General features: G+C 40.3%; 2 protein-coding genes across 3 annotated transcripts; both read left to right on the forward strand.

Annotated features, from left to right (window-relative positions):
• The first annotated feature begins 815 nt into the window (after window positions 1–815).
• Window positions 816–16,200, forward strand: PDCD2L (programmed cell death 2 like). Of its 2 annotated transcripts, XM_043988589.1 has the most exons (7): window positions 816–955; window positions 1,097–1,260; window positions 1,489–1,558; window positions 9,716–10,116; window positions 10,783–10,893; window positions 11,526–11,674; window positions 14,367–16,200. In XM_043988589.1, the coding sequence occupies exons 1-7, from the start codon at window positions 842–844 to the stop codon at window positions 14,495–14,497; spliced, it is 1,140 nt and encodes a 379-aa protein (XP_043844524.1). In that variant the 5' UTR covers window positions 816–841; the 3' UTR covers window positions 14,498–16,200. The 2 variants fall into 2 exon arrangements, with proteins under 2 accessions (XP_043844524.1, XP_043844525.1); XM_043988590.1 differs by lacking the exon at window positions 14,367–16,200 and having other exon boundaries at window positions 10,783–10,936; window positions 11,526–11,661.
• Window positions 5,620–8,215, forward strand: LOC122743546 (dynactin subunit 2-like). The gene is given in 1 exon segment (XM_043988588.1): window positions 5,620–8,215. A coding segment is annotated over 1 exon segment (1,218 nt). The 5' UTR covers window positions 5,620–5,912; the 3' UTR covers window positions 7,131–8,215.
• Window positions 16,201–20,959: the final 4,759 nt, after the last annotated feature.

The raw sequence follows: 20,959 nt of genomic DNA on the forward strand, positions 1-20,959 counted from the left end.
GACATAACTGATAGAATCAATTAAAACTTAGAAGAAAGTGTGCTTGAGCGGAGTTGAATCCCTCAACAAACCAAGTGCCTATCACACTATGGTGGTTGGGTTCTCTTAAGTAGGAAATTCAGAGGTAGAAATGTCTGTTCTAGGCCTTGGTGGAGGACAGTTGTTGCCAAGGCACCGAGGACAGAAGTGACTGGAGTGCCACTTGAATGACAGTATGTAGTGTAAAATCAGTGGAATACAGATTTGGAACTAGATTGTGAACGGCTTTGGATGCCAAACACAGTCATATATAGAATATGAATTGCAGTTGGGGAGCCCTGAACGCTGGGAGAATTATTTAGCAATTACTGTAGGGCAGTAGTGGTGTATGAGTGGACAGAAGACGCTGGGAGAGATGTGTGACTACAAGGCTGCAAAGGACTGGAAGCTCAGTGATATCTTCAAGGGAAAGAGAAGGCCATGGGTGGGAACGGCCAGAATTTTTATGAGGGCGCCACTTGGCTTCAGTTTAAGGTACTGCAGCAGCCTCAGCAGGAGAACACCCCGCCCCTTGAGAAATGGGGAAGGTGAGTTGAAACTGCGCCAAGGGCGTGGTCCCAGGGATAGTCCAGCGGCTTGCCCAGCTACTGTTAGGCCCCGTTTCTGTTTCTTGGAGGTTCTGACTGGTGGGGAAAGTGGGGAAGGAATACGCAGTGATCACGTGTCTAGATCCCGACGCTACGGTTTCGCCGCTAGGTGCGTCATCGGCTGCACCTTCTCTAATTGGCTCTTCGGGATTAGGAATGTTTGTCCCTCGCCGGAGTCGGTAGTTGGCGCGTGCGCATAAGACATCCCTGTTGCTATGGCGGCTGCTGCCATCCCAGTGCTGCTGGGTCTCCGAGATGCCGAGATGAGGAGCAGCTTTGAGGAGCCCCAGAATAGGGCCTGGGCTGTTAATAAAATAGGAGGCATCCCGGTGAGGCTGGGTCAGGGTTGCTGAGGTTAAAGCGAGACCAGGGCCTGTGGGCATGCGGGGTCGGGTCCGGACCGTGGGCGGCGGGCGCCGCTCACCCAGAACCGTGCCTAACTTCGGGGCCGCGGGCTCTCTCTTCTCCAGGACAGCCTGCCCGCAGTCCCCGCCCCCCGGCCAGGCTGCGGGCGCTGCGGGGCTGCGATGGCGCACGTCGTCCAGGTCTACTGTCCCCTGGAAGGCTCGCCTTTCCACCGCCTGATGCACGTGTTCTCCTGTGTCCAGTCGACTTGCGTGGGCCAGCCGAACAGGTGCGTGTGTCCATCTAGCCCATGGGGCTCTCTTCATCGCCACCTCGTCCCCCTTTCATTCTTTTCTTGCTCTTTCTCCTCCCTCTTCATCCCTACCCCCCTCCCTGGCTCCCCACCTCCTTGCAACTTCTCTCTCCGAGGCGTGCTCTGGGCTTGTTTCTCTCCCCCATTCGAAGGTATTGACGGGGTACTCATTTTCCTGTTTGTCTCTCCTATATTTTTCCAAAGCTGGAAGGTGTTTCGCTCCCAGTTTTTGCAGAGGCAAGAGGACTACGCCCAGGATTCCACACGAAAGGAGGTATGTTTTGCATGCCTAATTAAATTGCACTGTTTAAGCCGCACCTTCTAGTTGAGTTCTCCATAGGATTTACTGAGTTTTAAGAACTAACTTTTTTCAGTTTTTTTTTCTTTTAAGAAGTAGGCTTACACAGGGTTTAGAGTCAGATGACTTGGATTCTAATTCTGACTGCTAATTTACTAATTGTGTAGTCAATTTTTTTTTCAAGGTATACTATTGTTTTCCCCAGTTGTAAAATGACTGGGTTTGGGTTTTTTTTGTTTTTTTGCGGGGCAATGAGGGTTAAGTGACTTGTCCAGGGTCACTCAGCTAGTGTCAGTCAAGTGTCTGAGGTCTCTTGAATTCAGGGCTGGTGCTTTATCCACTGTGCCACCTAGCTGCCCCCTGTAAAATGACTTTGGAAAAGATGATTTCTAAAGTTTCTTTCAGTTCTGAACCTAACCCTCCTATGATCTTACCTGCAAAGATGAGTCAAAAATTCAAAAAGTGGATTAACAACCCAGTTGATAGTAATAAAAGATAAAATAGGCTTTATAAAATACCTTCTTTGGGACAGCTTTGTGATACAGGTAGTGCAAGTATTAGTTACTCCCATTTTACAGATGAAGAAACTGAGTGTGATTTACTCAAGCTAATGTGGCAAGTGTTATATTTAAAACCCTGATTTCTGCCTTTAAGACGAGTTCTTATTCTCTGAATACTAAGTGTATTTGGCTGGGACTCAAGCTATCCGATCCAACCCATATTTTAAAGGAATTTCCACTACTGTATACTTACCATATGTTCTCCAGTCTCTCCTACTGTATATTGATGCAGCCCATTCTACTTGTAAACAGCAGTCATTATTAGGACACTTTTCTTTGCATGCCTAGATTTGCCTTTTTTTATTATTTCTAATTAATTAATTTTTTCCCCCAGTGCAACAAATATTTATTTTTTCCAGTTACAGGTAAGGGTAGTTTTCAATATTCATTTTCATAAGATTTAGAGTTCCAAATTTTTCTCCCTCCCTCCCTTTTCTCCCCCCTCCCCAAGACAGCAACCAATCTGATATAGGTTATATATGTACAATCCACAAGTGCTCTTTTTAACAGTTCTTTCTATGGGGGTGGATAATATGTTTCTTCATTAGTCCCTTGGGATTGTCTTAGATCATTGTATTGCTGAGAGTCATTTTCACAATTGCTCATCAAGATGCTGTCACTATGCACAATGTCTTCCCAGTTCTGCTCACTTCACTATACATCGGTTCATGAGCCTTTCCAGGTTTTTCTGGGATCATCCTGTTTGTCATTTCCTATAGTACAATACTGTTCCACTACAGTCATATACCATAGCTTCTTCAGTCATTCCTCAATTGATGGAAATTCCCTTGATTCCCAATTCTTAGCCACCACAAAGAGTTGCTATATATTTGTTTTTTTGTACAATTTCCCCCCCCCCTTTCTCTTTTTCATGATTAGTGTTTTTAACTGTTTGCCTCCATCCTATTCCCTTCCCCATGGTATATTCCCTTCGTGGTCACCATCTGTTAAGGGCTAAAATTCTAGCTAAACTGTCTAAAATATCTAATGAGTGGTAGCCAATAAATTATAAGCTTTAGCAAGAGTTAGACTTTTAAGCATTTATTAAGGAGAATAAGAATTTGATAAAGAGAGAAAGGAAGGCCTAGATTCCTATCTATTAAAGGGAGAGCACATTTCTAGCTCCCTTTTCTGCCGGAGTCTTCAGGAAAGAGCCCGAGACCGAGCGCCAGTCTCTTCTTTCTTCCTCCCACTAGCCAGCGTCACTTCCTGATGCCAAAGAAAAGACTCCTGGTCTTGCCCTCAAAGACCTTCGATTCATGGGTGGAACTCTTCTACAGTAAGTCTCCAATCAGTACAGTATTTACTCTATTATCTATCTTCTTTCATCCTATCCCTCTTCAAAAGGGATTTGCCTTTGTCTGTCCCCTCCCCCAATCTGCCCTCCCTTTTTCTGCCCCTTTTTCTTTATCTCCTTCCCCTCCTATTTTCCTGTAGGCTTAGATAGATCACTCCACTCCTTTGAGTGTGTATGTTATTCCCTCCTTGAGCCAATTCTAATGAGATTGAGGTCTTTGAGCCAATTCTGATGAGTGTTAGGTTCATTTATTGCCCAAATTAAATAGATTTCTCCACCCAATTGGGTGTGTGTGTTAATCCCTCCTTGAGGCAACTCTGATGAGATTAAGGTCTTTGAGCCTATTCTGAGTGAGTAAAATTCATTTACTGCCTTGCTTCTCCCCCATCTCTTCCCCTACTCCATAAGCCCTTTCCTGTTTCTTTCTTGTGGAATTTCACCCCATGCTACTTCTGCCCTTCTCCCTCCCCCAGTGCATTCCCCTCACTCCTCAATTTAACCCTAAAGATGTCATCATGGGGCACAGTGGACAAAGCATCCACCCTGGACCCAGGGGGATTCCAGCCAAAACCCCGCCTCAGACACAAGACAGTCACCCACTGCATCCCCTGGGTCCAGGGTGGATGCTTTGTCCGCTGTGTCACCTAGCTGCCCCATGATGACCCCAGGTATGTCCCTCAACTCCAATTTTTTATGGTTCTCTAGGGTCTTGCATTTGAAAATCAAATTTTCCATTCAGTTCAGGTCTTTTCATCATGAATACCTGAAAGTCCTCTTTTTTCATTAAAGTCCCATTTTTTTCCTCTGAAAGGTTATGAAAAGTTTTGCTGGGTAGGTGATTTTTGGTTGTAATCTCAATTCCTTTGCCCTCTGGAATATCTGGAATATCAGTCCTTTAATGTAGAAGCTGCTAGATCTTGTGCTATCCTGACTGGGGCTCCACAGTACTTGAATTCTTTTTGGCAGCTTGCAATATTTTCTCCTTGACCTGAGAGCTCTGGAATTTGGCTATAATATTCCTAGGAGTTTTCCTTTTGGGATCTCAGGAGGTGATCGGTGGATTCTTTGAATTTCTATTTTACCTTCTGCTTCTAGAACATCAGGGCAATTTTCCCTGAGAATATCTTGGAAGATGATGTCTAAGCTCTTTCCTTGATCATGGTTTTCAGGTAGACCAATAATTTTCAAATTATCTCTCTCCTGGACCTATTTTCCAGGTCAGCAGTTTTTCCAAGAAGATATTTCACATTGCCCTCTATTTGTTTTATTCATTTGGATTTGCTTTGTTGTATCTTGGTTTCCTCATTAAATCGCTAGCTTCCATTTGTTTAATCTTAATTCTTAGACAATTATTTTCATCAGAGAACTTTTGTATCTCCTTTTCCATTTGGCCAATTTGGCTTTTCAAGCTGTTGACTTTTTTTCATGTCTTCCCTGCATCACCCTCATTTCTCTTTCCATTTTTTCCTATACCTCTCTCACTTTATCTTCAAAGTTCTTTTTGAGTGCCTCTATGGTTTGAGACCAATTCATATTTTTCTTGGAAGCTTTAGATATAGGGGCCCTGACGTTGACATCTTCCTCTGAGGGTGCAACTTGATCTTCCTTGTCACTAAAGAAACTTTCTATGGTCCTCACCTTTCTCTGTCTGCTCATCTTGCCTTTCTTTTACTTGACTTTTAGCTCCTTAAAGTGGGGCACCGTTTCCAGGCTGCACTATCTCAAGCTTCAGAAGGTCACAGTTGGTATAATTTAAGGAGGATCAGGTTCTTCACTTGCCTGGCCTGTTCCCTCGTCTGTTGATGACCCCAGACCAACTTGCTAATCAACCAGCTTTGTGTGTTGTGCTTGTTAGCTGCGAGGAGCCTGTGCCCCTCCCCCACCTGGGCCACTGCTATTCAAGCCTACCTCCTGGTTCCCAGCAGGGACGAAAAAAACAAGTTCTGCCTCAGCACCAGCATAGACCCCTGTAGTCTCCCCCCTGCCAAGGGCTCAGCCCTCTCACCAGACTGTGAGCTTAGTTCCAAATGACACTGGTGCTGTAGCTGATTCAGAGGTTCTGGGAGGCTCTTTCTCTGGCGAGGCCTTCTTGGGACTGGATCTGTGTCAGGGCGACTGTGGGGTTGGACTCCACTCCTGTCTCAGCATAGCACCTTCCTCCTTCCGACCTTCCAAGCCATCCTTGGTTGGAAGATGATTTCAGCACATTCTTCTGTGGATTTTGCTGCTCCAGGAATTGCCCTGTGGCGTTATTTGGATATATTTTGGAGTGATCATGTCATGAGGTTGAGAGCTTACTGAGATTCGCCTTTTTTTAAAACAACTTTGGGGGCCCCTGCCACCACATCAGACTAGCGCCGGACCGGGACTCCGACCGGCTTCTTCCGCGGGCACAGCTCGAGCTTCAGCTCTGGCCCCGCCGAGGCCCCGGACCCCCCCTGCCCTGTCTTCCCTGCCCTCCTCTGCCGCTGTCATGGTGGACCCCAAATACGCCGACCTCCCCGGCATTGCCAGAAATGAACCAGATGTTTATGAGACCAGCGACCTTCCTGAGGACGACCAAGCAGAATTTGATTCGGAGCTGGAGGAGCTAACAAGTACAAGTGTGGAGCACATCACTGTCAACCCAAATGCTGCCTATGACAAGTTCAAAGACAAAAGAGTGGGGACCAAGGGACTTGACTTTTCGGATCGTATTGGGAAAACCAGAAGGACAGGATATGAATCTGGAGAGTTTGAAATGCTTGGAGAGGGACTGGGGCTGAAGGAAACACCCCAACAGAAGTACCAAAGACTGTTGCATGAGGTTCAAGAATTAATGACTGAGGTGGAGAAGATAAAGACAACAGTGAAGGAGTCAGCCGCTGAGGAGAAGCTGACCCCCGTGATGTTGGCCAAACAGCTGGCCGTCCTGAAACAGCAGCTCGTCGCCTCCCACCTAGAGAAGCTGCTGGGACCTGTTGCTGCCATCAACCTCACTGACCCTGACGGAGCCCTGGCCAACCGTCTACTAGTGCAACTGGAGGCAGCTAAGAGCAGCAAAGGGATTGGGACAGGGGGCAAGGACAGTGCTGGGCCCTCCCCTGACAGCAGCCTGGTTACTTATGAGCTTCACTCTCAGCCTGAGCAAGACAAGTTCTCCCAGGCCGCCAAGGTTGCAGAGCTTGAGAAACGGCTGTCAGAGCTGGAGGCAACAGTGCGCTGTGACCAGGACCCTCAGAATCCCTTGTCTTCGGACCTGCAGGGATCCTGCCTGATGGAAACAGTGGAGCTGCTGCAGGCAAAGGTGAGCACCCTGGACCTTGCTGCTTTGGATCAGGTAGAAGCACGCCTACAGAGTGTCCTGGGGAAAGTGAATGAGATTGCTAAACACAAAGCTGCTGTGGAGGATGCAGACACACAAAGCAAGGTACATCAGTTGTAAGAGACAGTTCAGTGCTGGAGTCCCATTGCTGCTACGCTTCCGGAACTAGTACAGTGACTTGTTACCATCAAGCAGCTGCATGAGCAAGATATGCAGTTTGGTCAGCTCCTGACACATCTGGACACCACCCAACAGATGATCGCTGGTTCTCTCAAGGACAACGCTGCCTTACTGGCTCAGGTGCAGGCTACCATGCATGAGAACCTGGTCACAGTGGAGGGAAACTTTGCCAGCATCAACACACGAATGAAGAAACTAGGAAAGTGAGCAGAAGTGGAGGGGCAGTCTCTGACCCATTTGTATATATCCTGTACTTATCAGCTTGAGTATGGCTGTGTTCCTTCTTTCCTTCATTATAAGAATCCCAGGTCCCCGCCCTCACCTCCAAGGAGAGGACCTCCTGCATGTGCAGTGTATCTCCCTTCCATACATTCAACAGTGGTGGTCAAGGGGAAGCATCTCCTGTTAGCCCCTGGAGACGGGGAAGGGGGGGGGGTGGCATGGAAACGGCCATTCTCCTAACCCATGTATAACACTGCTTTCCTGTGATGTGGTGGGAGTAGGGGTACACAGATGCTCTGTGACTAACTGTACAACTTTCTGATCATTAAATGCTGTTGTGCTGTAAAAAAAAAACAAAAACAAAAACAAAAAAAACAACTTGGGGGGGTGGGGCATGAGGGTTAAGTGACTTGCTCAAGGTCACACAGCTAGTAAGTGTCAAGTGTCTGAGGCTGGATTTGAACTCAGGTCCTCCTGAATCCAAGACCAGTGCTTTATCCACTGTGCCACCTAGCTGCCCCCCTTTTAAAACAATTTTAACCCATTGGTTCTGGTTTTGCCATCCAAGACCAAGCAGAACAAGTCTAATCACTCTTCCCTGTGACAACTTTTCAGATAACTAAAGATAGTATCATCTCCCCTGAATCTTTTCTAGTCAAAATTCCCAGTTTCCTTCAGCTGATCCTTATATGGCACAGACTTTCACCATCCTGCTTGCCTTCCTCTGGTACTTTTAGTGTATCAATAGTCCTTAAACTGTGGTGCCCAAAACTCTAGATGATTCCTGAGAAGGGCAGAGTACAGAAAGACTTTTACCTCCTGATTCCTGGAACCTTTTAAAGCATCTCAGAATTGCATTTGCTTCTTTGGCTGACACATTACTCTGCTCGTTCATATAGTTGCTCGTCCACTATAAGGCTTTGATCTGTCTCAGACAAACTACTATCTAAACCATGAATCTCTCATCCTGTATTTTTGATGTTGATATTTTGTACTCTAATGGAAGACCTTGTATTTCTCTCTATTGCATTTCGTCTTTTTTTTTTTTTTTGGTGAGGCAATTGGGGTTAAGTGACTTGCCCAGGGTCACACAGCTAGTAAGTGTCAAGTGTCTGAAGTCGGATTTGAACTCAGGTTCTCCTGAATCCAGGGCCAGTGCTTTATCTATTGCACCACCTAGCTGCCCCATTGCATTTCATCTTAATAGATGCAATCCACTGCTCTATCCCAGAGGTGTCAGATTCTTGAAGATTAAAATGTAATTGGGGGGCAGCTAGGTGGCACAGTGGACAAAGCACTGGTCTTGGATTCAGGAGGACCTGAGTTCAAATCTGGCCTCAGACACTTGACACTTACTAGCTGTGTGACCCTGGGCAAGTCACTTAACCCTCATTGCCCCACAAAAAAAAGAAAAAGAAAATGTAATTGGGAAATGTTTAACAAAATAAATAAAAATGCAATACAACATGATGTTAATTTGTTTTCTAAGTCAATGTGTTATTTGCAGGGATCCATTTCTATTTGAGTTTGTCACCTATCAGGATTTTTTTTTGGATCCTGTCATAGACTCTGTTAGTTGCTCCTCCCACCTTAGTGAAATCTTGATGACCTGTTTTACAGAATTGCCAGGCCCACTTGGTAATGGCTACATCTTTATTTTATTTTTTGCCTTTTACCTTGTATTATTTCCTGTTTTTTCTATTTTAGCTTTGATCAATCTGTTCCTTATAGACCAGCAGTTTTGCCAGATTGCTATTGGGTTAGTGTCTTTTTTAATGTAAAATGTTTAGAATGACACCTGGAAATAGAAGTACTTTTCAATCCAGTGGTTATATTCAGTCATAATATCATTGTTTTTCTTATAGCTGGTGGCTCAATAAAAAGGAAAAAAAGTTCCACCAGTTTTTATTTCTATTTTAACATTCTCTGATTTTTAAAAATAACTCTTTAAATTAGCGTCCTTTAAAAGTAAAGCTGACAGGGGGCAGCTAGATGGCGCCGTGGTAAAGCACCAGCCTTGGATTCAGGAGTACCTGAGTTCAAATCCGGCCTCAGACACTTGACACTTACTAGCTGTGTGACCCTGGGCAAGTCACTTAACCCTCATTGCCCTGAAAAAAAAAACAAAAACAAAACAAAAAGTAAAGCTGACAGGGGCAGCTAGGTAGCGCAGTGGATAAAGCATCAGTCCTAGATTCAGGAGGACCTGAGTTCAAATCCAGCCTCAGACATGTAACACTTACTAGCTGTGTGACCCTGGGCAAGTCACTTAACCCCAGTTGCCTCACCAAAAAAACCAAAAACCAAAACCAAAACAAAACAAAAAAAGTGTAGCTGACTATTAAATATCTGAAATTCACAAATTCTTTTGATCTCTACTCATTATAATAAACATTTAGATAACTAGACTTTGTATATGGATTTTGTTTCCTCTGCCACCCCATATGTATGGTGAGAAAATTTTCCAGTGTTCTGGAAGAGTAAGGATTTGTAATCTAGACTGGCATTGACATTTCAAGATCTATACAGTAACACAAGTCGAGTCATTGTTATTGGATGTTCTGTTGCAGAAGGAGGAGAATAACTTTGCAGTTAAAGAGTGGTGTGAAGGAGCAGAGGACTGGGGAGATGACAGTGAAAGTGATCTTGCACCATGGAACACTAGTGATCTGCTTGACTCAAGTGTAGGAGATAATTTTAATGCAGATGAAGACATAGAATGTATGTCCCAACTCCAAGAACTCTCACTAGATGAAGCTTTAAGTGACTCTTGTTCCTTTGGCCATGCAATATCAGCTGGAGAAGAACATGTACTACCCAGCTCATCAGTTCCTGTGTTTCAGCCCTACTATATCAGTGTTGTGGATGAGGAAGATTATACTAACTCTGTTGATACAAATCATGCCCAAAAACTTCTGCAGGAGTATAGACAAAGGGAGGGAGTTGAATTGGAACTAATGATAGCTCAAAGGTGAGTTTGCAATGGAGAGGAAATTGGGGTAGGAAAGCAGTCATTGTTTTAGTAGGCTAAGGGGATAAAGGAGTAAACTGTCCACTTTTACCATTCTTTCTGGATTTGTTACCTTGTTAGTGATTTTTAAAGCAAAATAAAACTTACTGACAAGAGCCATAGAGGAGAGTATACAGGAGATGGAGAGCCACAAGTTACTGAGAAGCACTGATGGCATACTGTCTAGGAGCCAGGAGAGGGGAATTCTAGTCTTCCTTTGCTACTATGTGACCTTGGTCAAGTTGCAATTTTTTTGGGTCTCACTTCATCTGTAAAATGAAAGAATTGGATTAGATGATCTCTGAGTATCCTTCATCTCAGTAATTCTGTGATTCAAAAATTTCAAAATTATTTAGAATCTACTGAACAAACATTTCAGAAAATTCCACTAGAAAAATTCCATGTATTAATAGCTTTCTTGGCCTCAATTTGGAGAAAACGTTAGCAGATTTGCCTTATTTCAGAGTAGTATGATACATGGGCTTACTTTCAGCTTGAAGAATAATATTGCCTGAAAAAGAGGAAGAAAATTTAGCTCAAATGATATATTTTTTTCTCTTCTAAAATAAAACCTTTTCCCTCATCCAGCTGTAAATAGTAATACGACTCCTCTGTTTCTTTTTATAGTTTTATTTTTGACAACGGCGAAAAATACGAGAAGGCTGTTTCTAAAAATAATGATAAAATGTTTTATAAATTTATGAAAAGAATATCTGCCTGCCGTGAACAGATTCTGAGGTAAAGAAGGGGGTACTTTGGGGCTATCCTGTTTTGAAAAAAGGTACAGCTTTTGCTATTAATTTAGGTTAAGTAGTAAACTATTGTTTTGATGCTGAGCATGTAGATTTGTGGCATTAATTGTGATTTATGATAGAAAAAAACAAATTTTAATTTCTCTTTCTATGGAGAAAAAATATAGTATTTTGCAGAAATTTTTTTTTTGGGTGGGACAATGAGGGTTAAGTGACTTGCCCAGGGTCACACAGCTAGTAAGTGTCAAGTGTCTGAGGCCAGATTTGAACTCAGGTCCTCTTGAATCCAGGGCTGCTGTTTTATCCACTGCCATCTAGCTGTCCCCATTTTGCAGAATTCTGAGCCAACAGGGGTTGGCTTGGGAGGGATTCGGGGAGGAATGTACTAAATGTATCAATTCTATAAAGTGAAAAATAGAATGCTTAATTAGCCATATTTACTAGTCAGCTGCTCAAGTCTTTCTTTTGAGAAAGTAGGTGAGTGGCAGTTTGCAAGACTACCTTAAATAATTTTCTAGTCAATGAATGTTTGTAATGCTTTATAACTTTATAAAAGGAAAGCAGTTGGGTCGTGTTTCTGTGTGTTTTGTGTCTAATGGCTTCTGTCTTTTCCTCTAGGTACTCTTGGAATGGGCAGCCTCTTTTTATAACTTGTCCTTCATCGGATGCCACTGAGATTCCATCCTGCAGTAACTGTGGGAGCTGCAGAGTATTTGAGTTTCAGCTTATGCCTGCATTGGTCAGCATGCTTAAAAATACTCTGTTAGGTAGGAAACTCTTTATTATTTTAACTGAGCTATTTAGCATCAATTTTACATGCCATTTAGGAATTGTAACCAAACCCTTCCTTTTGGTATGGAGGTGACCATGACATCTTGAAGGTCATACCAGCAGAACATAAGCTCTAGCAGGTATAGTAGGAAAAGCTTCAAGCATGGACCTAATAAGTCTCATTAGTCAATCATCAAGTATTCATTAAATGCCTACTACATAACAGGCACTGCTAGAAACTGGGAATACAAAGAGAGGTCAATCATTTCCTGTCTTTGAGGAGCTTACAGCCTTAAATAAGTGAAAAGTGTGTATTTATGTTGGTATGCATATAGCTATTGATATATGTATATGTGTGTATATACACACACACACATTCAAAATCAATGCTACAGAATTTGTGTGTTGATTTTTTTTTTTGTGGGGCAATGAGGGTTAAGTGACTTGCCCAGGGTCACACAGCTAGTGTCAAGTGTTTGAGGCCAGATTTGAACTCAGGTCCTGAATCCAGGGCCGGTGCTTTATCCACTGTGCCACCTAGCTGCCCCCCTCAATGCTACATAATTTGGCAGGAAAGGCACTATTGATGTAGAGAGTCAAGAAAGGCTCTATATAGAAGGTAGTGTTTAAAAGTTAAACCTTGAAGGAAGTTAGAGATTTTATGAGGCAGAACTGAGGAGGGAATGTATGAGAGAAAGCTGTTGCAGAGGTCTAGACGTGGTGGAATACGAGTGACAGTTTTTCTCAAAATCAGCCCAGCAAAGATCAGAGAAGCTCATCACCAAAGGGTTGAGTACCAAATGATAATCTTTTTTGGATGCTCCAACTCAAGGAACCATGTATTCAAAGACATGAAGGGGTTTCTGCTTTGGTAGAGTGCCTACCTTGATAAAATCATGTATCTTTTGAGATAACAATTTTTTATAAGGAAGAGTGGGCAGATTTGTCAGTTAAAAAAGGGGGGTGGGGCTCTCAGAATTTGTTTTTAAACCAGTGGGATTTGTATACAATTTGTTTTAGAAGTTCTTTTTGTTTTTAGAAATAATTTTGTAATCAGTTAAAAACCAGTTTAATATAATACATAGTTTAAAAAAATTAACTAGCATATATAAGGTACTGAATTTTTCTTCATGGTGTAGTGAAAAAGAATCTGAATTTTTTGTTTTTTTCCTTTGTGACATTCTTCTTTGGTTTCTATGATATTATAGAATCTTTGCCTTTACTTCTTAGAATTATTTATCTCAATTCCTTTACTGACTTCCACTAACCCTCAGCTGTATACATACCCTAAGATGTTGGCCTTTGTTTTCTTCTATTTATGCTTTCTCTTTTGAAGAATTCATCCCTTCTCTGCTTCAACAAGACTTATATGCTGATTATTCCAAAAGATATATCTCCATCTCATACCCTTTTCTTGAATTTTAGTTATGTATCTCTGAACTGGTTACAGGATATTTTTATTTCACCTTAATCTCAATACATCCCAAAGTGAACTTATTTCTTCCCCAAACCAGCCTAACGTACTCCTGCTTACGTAACTCTTATTGGTGATTATCATTCTTCCAGTTGTCTTTGACTCCTGCCTTCACAAACTCAGTAAGTTACAAAATTACGTTGGAGGCAGCTAGGTGGCACAGTGGATAGAGCACTAGCCCTAGATTCAGGAGGACCTGAGTTCAAATCCGGCCTCAGACACTTAACATTTACTAGCTGTGTGACCCTGGGCAAGTCACTTAACCCCAGTTGCCTCACACATACCCCACCCCCCCAAAAAAAAGAAAAGAAAAAAAACCAAAATGATGTTGACTCTTCCAGCACTCCAGGAACCTAGTGTACAGGCAGAGGGTCTAAAGTAGGGATTTTTGACCTTTTTTTTTTTTTTTTTGTGCGGGGCAGTGGGGTTTAAGTGACTTGCCCAGGGTCACACAGCTAGTAAATGTCAAGTGTCTGAGGTTGGATTTGAACTCAGGTCCTCCTGAATCTAGGGCTGGTGCTTTATCCACTGTGCCACTTAGCTGCCCCGATTTTTGACCTTTTTCTGTTATGGTTTAGCAGTATGATTGAAGCTTAGGGGACCCTTTCTCAGAATGTCAATAAATGCATAAAATAAAATAAATAAGTTTACAAAGGAAACCATTTTTATTTAAATACAGGTATCAAAATATTTTTAAAAAGTGTACTTACTGCCAGAAATCCATCCATATACCCCAAGCTAAGAACTCCTACTTTAAAGGGAGATGTTACCAGTTAGCCCAACTTTTTTTAGTAGCCATTTCTGGTGCTTTCATAAATTTAAATTTCTGCTGCTTGTACTATGTCTTTGGCTAGAGTTCCATATGCTTATATTTTCTTTGACTTTGTGAATTATTTGTCTTTAGTTTATATTCTGATTTTTATAGGAATTTAGGCATTAGAGATGAAAAGGGTTTTTTGGAAGCTACATTTTATCTATATACTGCTTTTCTCCTTCTGATTTTAAATTTTACTCCTAAGTTATGGTTGGAACGTCTGATACACTTTAAGAATGTTTCTAGAAGCTGGAACAACCACATGAGAATTTTTAATTATACCCCTGTCAATTACATTTGCAGGTTCCTTGGCCAGAGCCAAGTTAATAAAATAGCTTTCAAATGGTAAGTGAATTTATTACAATGAAGTTTCTGTACATTTATATCTTATGTCTTACAGATATCTCTGTTGAATTTGGAACAGTTTTAATATATACTTGCCAGAAGAGTTGTTGGCCTGATAATCATCAAAATCCAATGGAAGAGTTTTGTGTTATACAAGAAGATCCAGATCAAATGTTATTTAAATAGAATATTTCCTTTTTCTTGTGTAAATAAAATTTAATTTTTAAACTAGCAAAAGCACTGGTGTTAAAAAGATCGGTTTTTGTGGCAGTGGCTATCTGGGGATCATTAAAAGCATTGTGCAATTTCTCAAATGTAATTCAGCTCAATTTTCTCCTATTCATTTATTGCCCCCAGAACTAATTTTCTCTTAAGAATGGTATATTGCTGTAAAACAAAGAATACTAGAGTCTCAAAAGAATCAGAATTGTATAAGACCCTAAGCAATGAAAAAACACATGGTGTGTATATAAAGTGGTATAATTACATTGGCATGTATTTGAGAAATACCATAAAAAAATAATCAAGCACTTGTATTACTGGAAATGGAGGTAGGCTGGTTATACCTCCAGATTATAACAGTAACAGAGAAAGTTCCAGCACATTGAGTAGATACTTTCTGGAGAATTTATAGAAGGACATAGATAAGAACCAGTTGGGAAGGGAAAACTGGTGGAGGAGCAATGGGGACTATTTTGCAATTTTCTTTGCTGGGAGTGGGGTAAATTCATCTTTGACATTAAGTAGAAGAAACTTTCCTCCACCCCTTCTTTAATTCCACAGAGGTTATTTTCTTTCTCCATGAAAAACCTAATTTAAAAATTAATTGGAGGAGATAGATGACAGTACTTGTAACCTTGTAACATACATAATATGTATATATATATATGTGTGTGTGTATTATATATATATACATATATATATATATAAATTATCTTACACACATTTCCAAAATTAGTCTTGTAAAAGGAGAATCAGAACAAAAGGGAAAACCACAAGAAAGAAAAAAATAACAAAGTATATATACACATACACACATTCAAAATCAATGCTACATAATTTGTGTATTGATTTTTTTTGTGTGGGGCAATGAGGGTTAAGTGACTTGCCTAGGGTCACACATCTAGTGTCAAGTGTTTGAGGCCAGATTTGAACTCAGGTCCTGAATCCAGGGCCAGTGCTTTATCCACTGTGCCACCTAGCTGCCCCTCTCAATGGTACATAATTTGGCAGGAAAGGCACTATTGAAGTTTTTTTTCTGGATGTGGAGAGCATTTTCCATCATATCTTTTGGAATTGCCTTGGATCACTGTATTGTTGAGAGGAGTTAAATCTTTCACAGTTGACCATCATTACAATACTGCTGTTACTGTGTACAATGTTCTGGTTCTGCTCAATTTGTAACTTTTACAATACATACTAGTGTATTAATTCATAAAAACAGAAGAAATGTGATCCTTAGTCAAACTGTGTTTCTGGGTTAATTGGGGTTCCTGTCTCTAGGTGTCAAGGAATGCACGAGTGGTGCTGTTAGGTGCCCTCCCTGTCAAACTACCTTTTATTTTTATTTTAAATTTATTTTCTGTATACTTAGATAAAGTATGCTGAAATATTGTGTATGGTCATCACAAATTGCACATGCTTATACAAAAAAATTATTTTGAATTGCTTAACCCTTTAAAATGTGAGCTTTTAAGTAGAGGGGATTTTACTGGGTACCTGGCACTCAATAAATATTAATTGATTGGTATATTACCCTAAAACCTTTCGTTATAATATTGTAGAAAGAAAACTGGATTTCAGAGCAGACTTTGGTTCAAATAAGGGCTCTGCTGCCTTCTAAGGTTATTGATGTTGACTTAAGAGCTTTAAATTCCTCATGAATAAAATGAAAAGGTTATACTTAATCTCAGATCCATTCTTATTTCAAATTATGTATCATCTTTTTTATGTATGGATTAACCTTCCTGAAGCAGGTTTTTAAGCTAATGAGTTCTCTAGGTTTATTTCTGCAGTGTAAAGTTTAATTCCTAGTAGTACATTCCTGTTTATATCCTTAATGACTCATCCTGACACAGAGGTGACCCATGTTCCTGAAATCCACAGCAAAGCAAAAACCCTAGGACAGAAGTATAGAATGACCTGGAAAAGATCTTAAAAATCATCTAATCTGATAACAAGGAACAATTAGGAGAAATTGAGAAGCATAAGTCTTTTGAAGTGATTGATGCAGTCTGAGTTAAAGTAGGACCAAAATAGGGACATACATATTGCCCCAAATCATACATTGAAGCTGGGAGGGTGCCAATACCTAAACCAGGAAGAGCAAAACCAAAACTATACACCAATTTCCCTAATGAATATCTTTTTTTTTTTTTAAGTGAGGCAATTGGGGTTAAGTGACTTGCCCAGGGTCACACAGCCAGTAAGTGTTAAGTGTCTGAGGCCAGATTTGAACTCAGGTACTCCTGACTCTGGGGCAGGTGTTCTATCCACTGTGACACCTAGCTGCCCCTCTTCCCTAATGAAGATCAATACAAAAAATTTTAATAAAATATTATTAAGGAGATTACAATTATTTCACAAACTAGGGCTGGTTCAGTATTAGTAAAACTATGAGATTAATTGACCATATCACTAACAAAGCCAACAAATCATATGAGTACTCAATGAATGCAGAAAAAGCTTTTGGCAAAATGCACCACTCATTCCTATTAAAAATACTAGATAGGGGCTGCTAGGTGGCGCAGTGGATAGAGCACCGGCCCTGGAGTCAGGAGTACCTGAGTTCAAATCTGGCCTCAGACACTTAACACTTACTGGCTGTGTGACCCTGGGCAAGTCACTTAATCCCAATTGCCTCACTTAAAAAAAAATACTAGAAAGCATAGGAATAAATGGAGCTTTAACCATCAGCAGGTATCTGTAATTCAGATAAAACAGAAGTCTTCCCAGTAAGAAGGGTGAAGATAATATTAGAAATGTTAGTAATAGCAATAAGAAAAAGAAATTGAAGGAATTAGAATAAGCCATGAGGCAACAAATCATTCTTTGCAGATGATATGATGGTATACTAGTTGAAATGACTTGCAAAGTTGCAAGATATTAAATAAACCCACAGAAATCATTAGCATTTCTATATATTGCCAACAAAGTCCAGTAGCAAGAGATAAATTCCATTTAAAATAACTAGACAACATAAAATCCTTGGGATTCCACATGCCAAGACAAACTCAGGAACACAATTACAAACACTTTATACATAGTGAGATTTAAACAATTTGTCAAATATTAATTGCTCATGTGTAAGCTGAGCCAATATAATAAAAATGACAATTCTACCTAAATTAGTTTACTTATTCAATGCAATACCAATCAAACTGCCAAAAATTATAGAGCTATAAAAAATAAAATTCTTCGAAGAACAAAAGTTCAAGAATATCAAGGGAATCAATGAGCAGTTATCAAAACAATCTGGTACTGGCCAAGAAATTGAGTGGTGGATCAGTGGAATAGATTACAAACACTGAACAGTACTATACACCACTGTAATTTAGTGTTTAATAAAACCAAAGGTCCAAGCTTTTTGGAAAACTCACAATTTGACAAAAACTGCTAGGAAAACTGGAAAGCAGTTTGCCAGAAACTAGGTATAGACCAGCATTTCACATAGTATACCAAGATAAGATCAAAATGGGTATATGATTTATATGGAAAGGGTGATAACCATAAGCAAATTAGGGGAGCATGGAATAGTTTACTTGTCAGAACCATGGATAAGGGAAAAATTTATCACCAAGCAAGAGATGGGAATCTTTATTAGATGTAAAAATGGATAATTTATTCATAATAAAACTGTTAACATGTGTTTAAGTAGAATATAAGCTCTTTAGAAGCATGGACTGTTTTGATTATGTCTTTGTGTCTCTTGCACATGTCCCTAGCATTTTCAATATACCAGAAATAATCTCTCCTCTTAAAATTTCTACCCATTCAAAAATTTTCAATTTCTTAGGCTTCATTACAAGACAGGCTGGGATGGGGAGAGAGAGAGTGACAGAGAGAGAGGCAGAGAGACAGAGAGAGAGAAGGGGACAGCAAGGAAAAATCCAAAACCATCTATCCAACTCAGAAAGGAAGAAATTAGAAATCCTCACTATAATAGGAAGTTTCTCCTGACATCAAGGCTAAATTTGCCTCTTTGCAATTTGCACCCTTTCCTTTGCTCCTGGTTTTGATTTCTGCTGCCAAACAAAATAAGTGCAATCCCTCCTCCATAAGATAGCTCTTCCAGTACCAAAACAGAGCGATCACATTCACTAATCTTAATCTTCTCTATTCTAATTTAGGTTCACTAATTTACTGTAGCAGATTCCCTAGTTTTTTTTGAATCGTACCCTTCACAACCTTTTTCCTCCCAGAGGGAGAGAAACTTAGAGGTCTGGTGTAAGGGGTGGGTACCTTGCCAAGGCAGAAAGGCAACTGATAATCTTTTTTTTTTTTTCCAGGGCCATGAGGGTTAAGTGACTTGCCCAGGGTCATACAGCTAGTATCAAGTGTCTGAGGACAGATTTGAACTCAGGTCCTTCTGAATCCAGGGCAGGTGCTTCATCCACTGTGCTACCTAGCTGCCCCACTGATAACCTTTTGAGTTGCTTTAGATCACAATATTGGACTAGCTGTGAATTGATCCAGTCATTCTAGAAAGCAACTTGTAGCTATAACAAAAAAGTCACTAAATTGTGCATACCAATTGTTCCAACAATACCACTACTAGGCATGTACCCCAAAGAGATAGGAGAAAGCCAGAAAAGAACTCTTATGCACAAATATTTATAGCAGCTCTTTTTTTAAAATTTTTTTTAATGTATGAGGTATTTTATTTTTTCTGTTACATGTAAAGATAGTTCTCAACTTTTGTTTATACATGCTTTACAATTTCAGATTTTTCTCCCTCCCTCCCCTCCCTCCCCCCTCCCCTAGACAGCAGGTAATCTGATATAGGTTATATCTATATATCTCTATACATATACATATACATATATATACACACACATATATATATACACATAATAACATTAATCCTATTTCTGCATTAATCCTGTTACAAGAGAAAGAATCAGAGCAGTGATGCAAAACCTCAAAATAGAAAAAAAAAACAACAGCACCCAAAATAAAAGAAATAATATGGTTCAATCAGCATCTATACTCCACAGTTCTTTCTTTCTTTTTTTTTTCTTGGATTTGGAGATCCTCTTCTATCATGAGTTCCCTGGAACTCTTCTGTACCATTGCATTGGTGAGAAGAATATAGTCCATCACAGTAGGTCAACACTCAATGTTGATGATACTGTGTACAATGTTCTTCTGTATAGCAGCTCTTTTATTGCAGGAAAGAGCTGGAAACAAAGCAAGTACCTATCAATGGTGCAAAGACCAAACAAATTATGGTATGTAAATGTAATGGAGTATTAATGGATCATAACAAACGCTGAACAGACAGGTTCAGATCATTCTGGAAGTAATTTTTAAAATTAAAAAATAAACATTTTTATTTAAAGTTTTGAGTTCCAAATTTTATTCCCTCCTTCCCCTGAGGTGGTAAGCAGATATAGGTTATACATGTGCAATTATGTAAAACGAGTAATTTTTTAAAAATTGCATTAAAAAACATTTTTTTTTAGTTTTAAATACTCTCCCTCTCTCCAACCCATTAAGAAGGGAAGCAATATTAAACCCATTATACACATGAAGCCATACAAAACATTTCCATAGTAGTAAAAAGGAAAAATAAAGTGAAGAAAATATAGTTCAATCTGTACTCAGAGTTCATCAGATCTCTATGGAGGTAGATAGCATTTTTCATCATGAGTCTGGGAAGATTTTCTGAATTGATGCAGTGAAGTGAGCAGAACCAGAAAATTCTTTTATAGTAAAGGAAAAATGACTGTGAAATAACCAATTGCGAATTTAGAAATCTGGTGATAAATTATTCTCTTAGCAGAGGGAATGAAAAAGAGATGCCTAATGAGGTATACATTTTCAGACACAACCAGTGTGTGAAAACTACACCTTTTGGTATGTATGTATGTATGTATGTACGTACAATAGGTTTTTTTTTTGGGGGGCGGGGCGGTGGTGGAGAGAGCCCGACAGCAATATATTAACACTTGTTTAAAAAGCCTCTCCCACTCTACCAAAAAGGAAAGCATCAACAGAACATAAGGAGCGCAGTAGGAAGTTCAAAATAGGATACAGGCAAACTGAGCAGTAGTGGACTGTCAAATTTAATTTATTTTTTAAAGCAGGCTGTACGTAATAGAGATTCATGACAACCCTATCTGTATTGTTCGTATACGGAAATGCTCTTTTTTGCTTACTTTTTATGAAATTCATAATAATAAGAGTTGCCTGGGGAATTGAGGGATCAAGTCATTTGACCAAAATAACGCAACTTAGGCGGCTTCAGAGGCAGGCTCTCGCCCTCAGAAATCAGACTCTACCCACGCTTTCCCTTTACTAAGTCGTGTTGTTACTTCTGTGTAAAATGCAAAGTTGATCTTAAGCGGTAGCCCCACGTGGCGAGCCTGCACCATCTCTGCTACGGGAAAAACCCACCCACTATACTCCGAGGCAAGGCCATTGCGC

This window comes from Dromiciops gliroides, chromosome 2 (genome assembly GCF_019393635.1).
Source record: "Dromiciops gliroides isolate mDroGli1 chromosome 2, mDroGli1.pri, whole genome shotgun sequence".
Classification (NCBI taxonomy): Eukaryota; Metazoa; Chordata; class Mammalia; order Microbiotheria; family Microbiotheriidae; genus Dromiciops; species Dromiciops gliroides.

Bases quoted from the DNA above. Each gene is read 5' to 3' on its own strand.
- PDCD2L (XM_043988589.1), top strand. From the start codon at position 842: ATGGCGGCTGCTGCCATCCCAGTGCTGCTGGGTCTCCGAGATGCCGAG. The intron at 956-1,096 runs GTGAGGCTGGGT...TCTCTTCTCCAG, and splicing joins ATAAAATAGGAGGCATCCCG to GACAGCCTGCCCGCAGTCCC. The intron at 10,117-10,782 runs GTGAGTTTGCAA...TTCTTTTTATAG, and splicing joins GAACTAATGATAGCTCAAAG to TTTTATTTTTGACAACGGCG.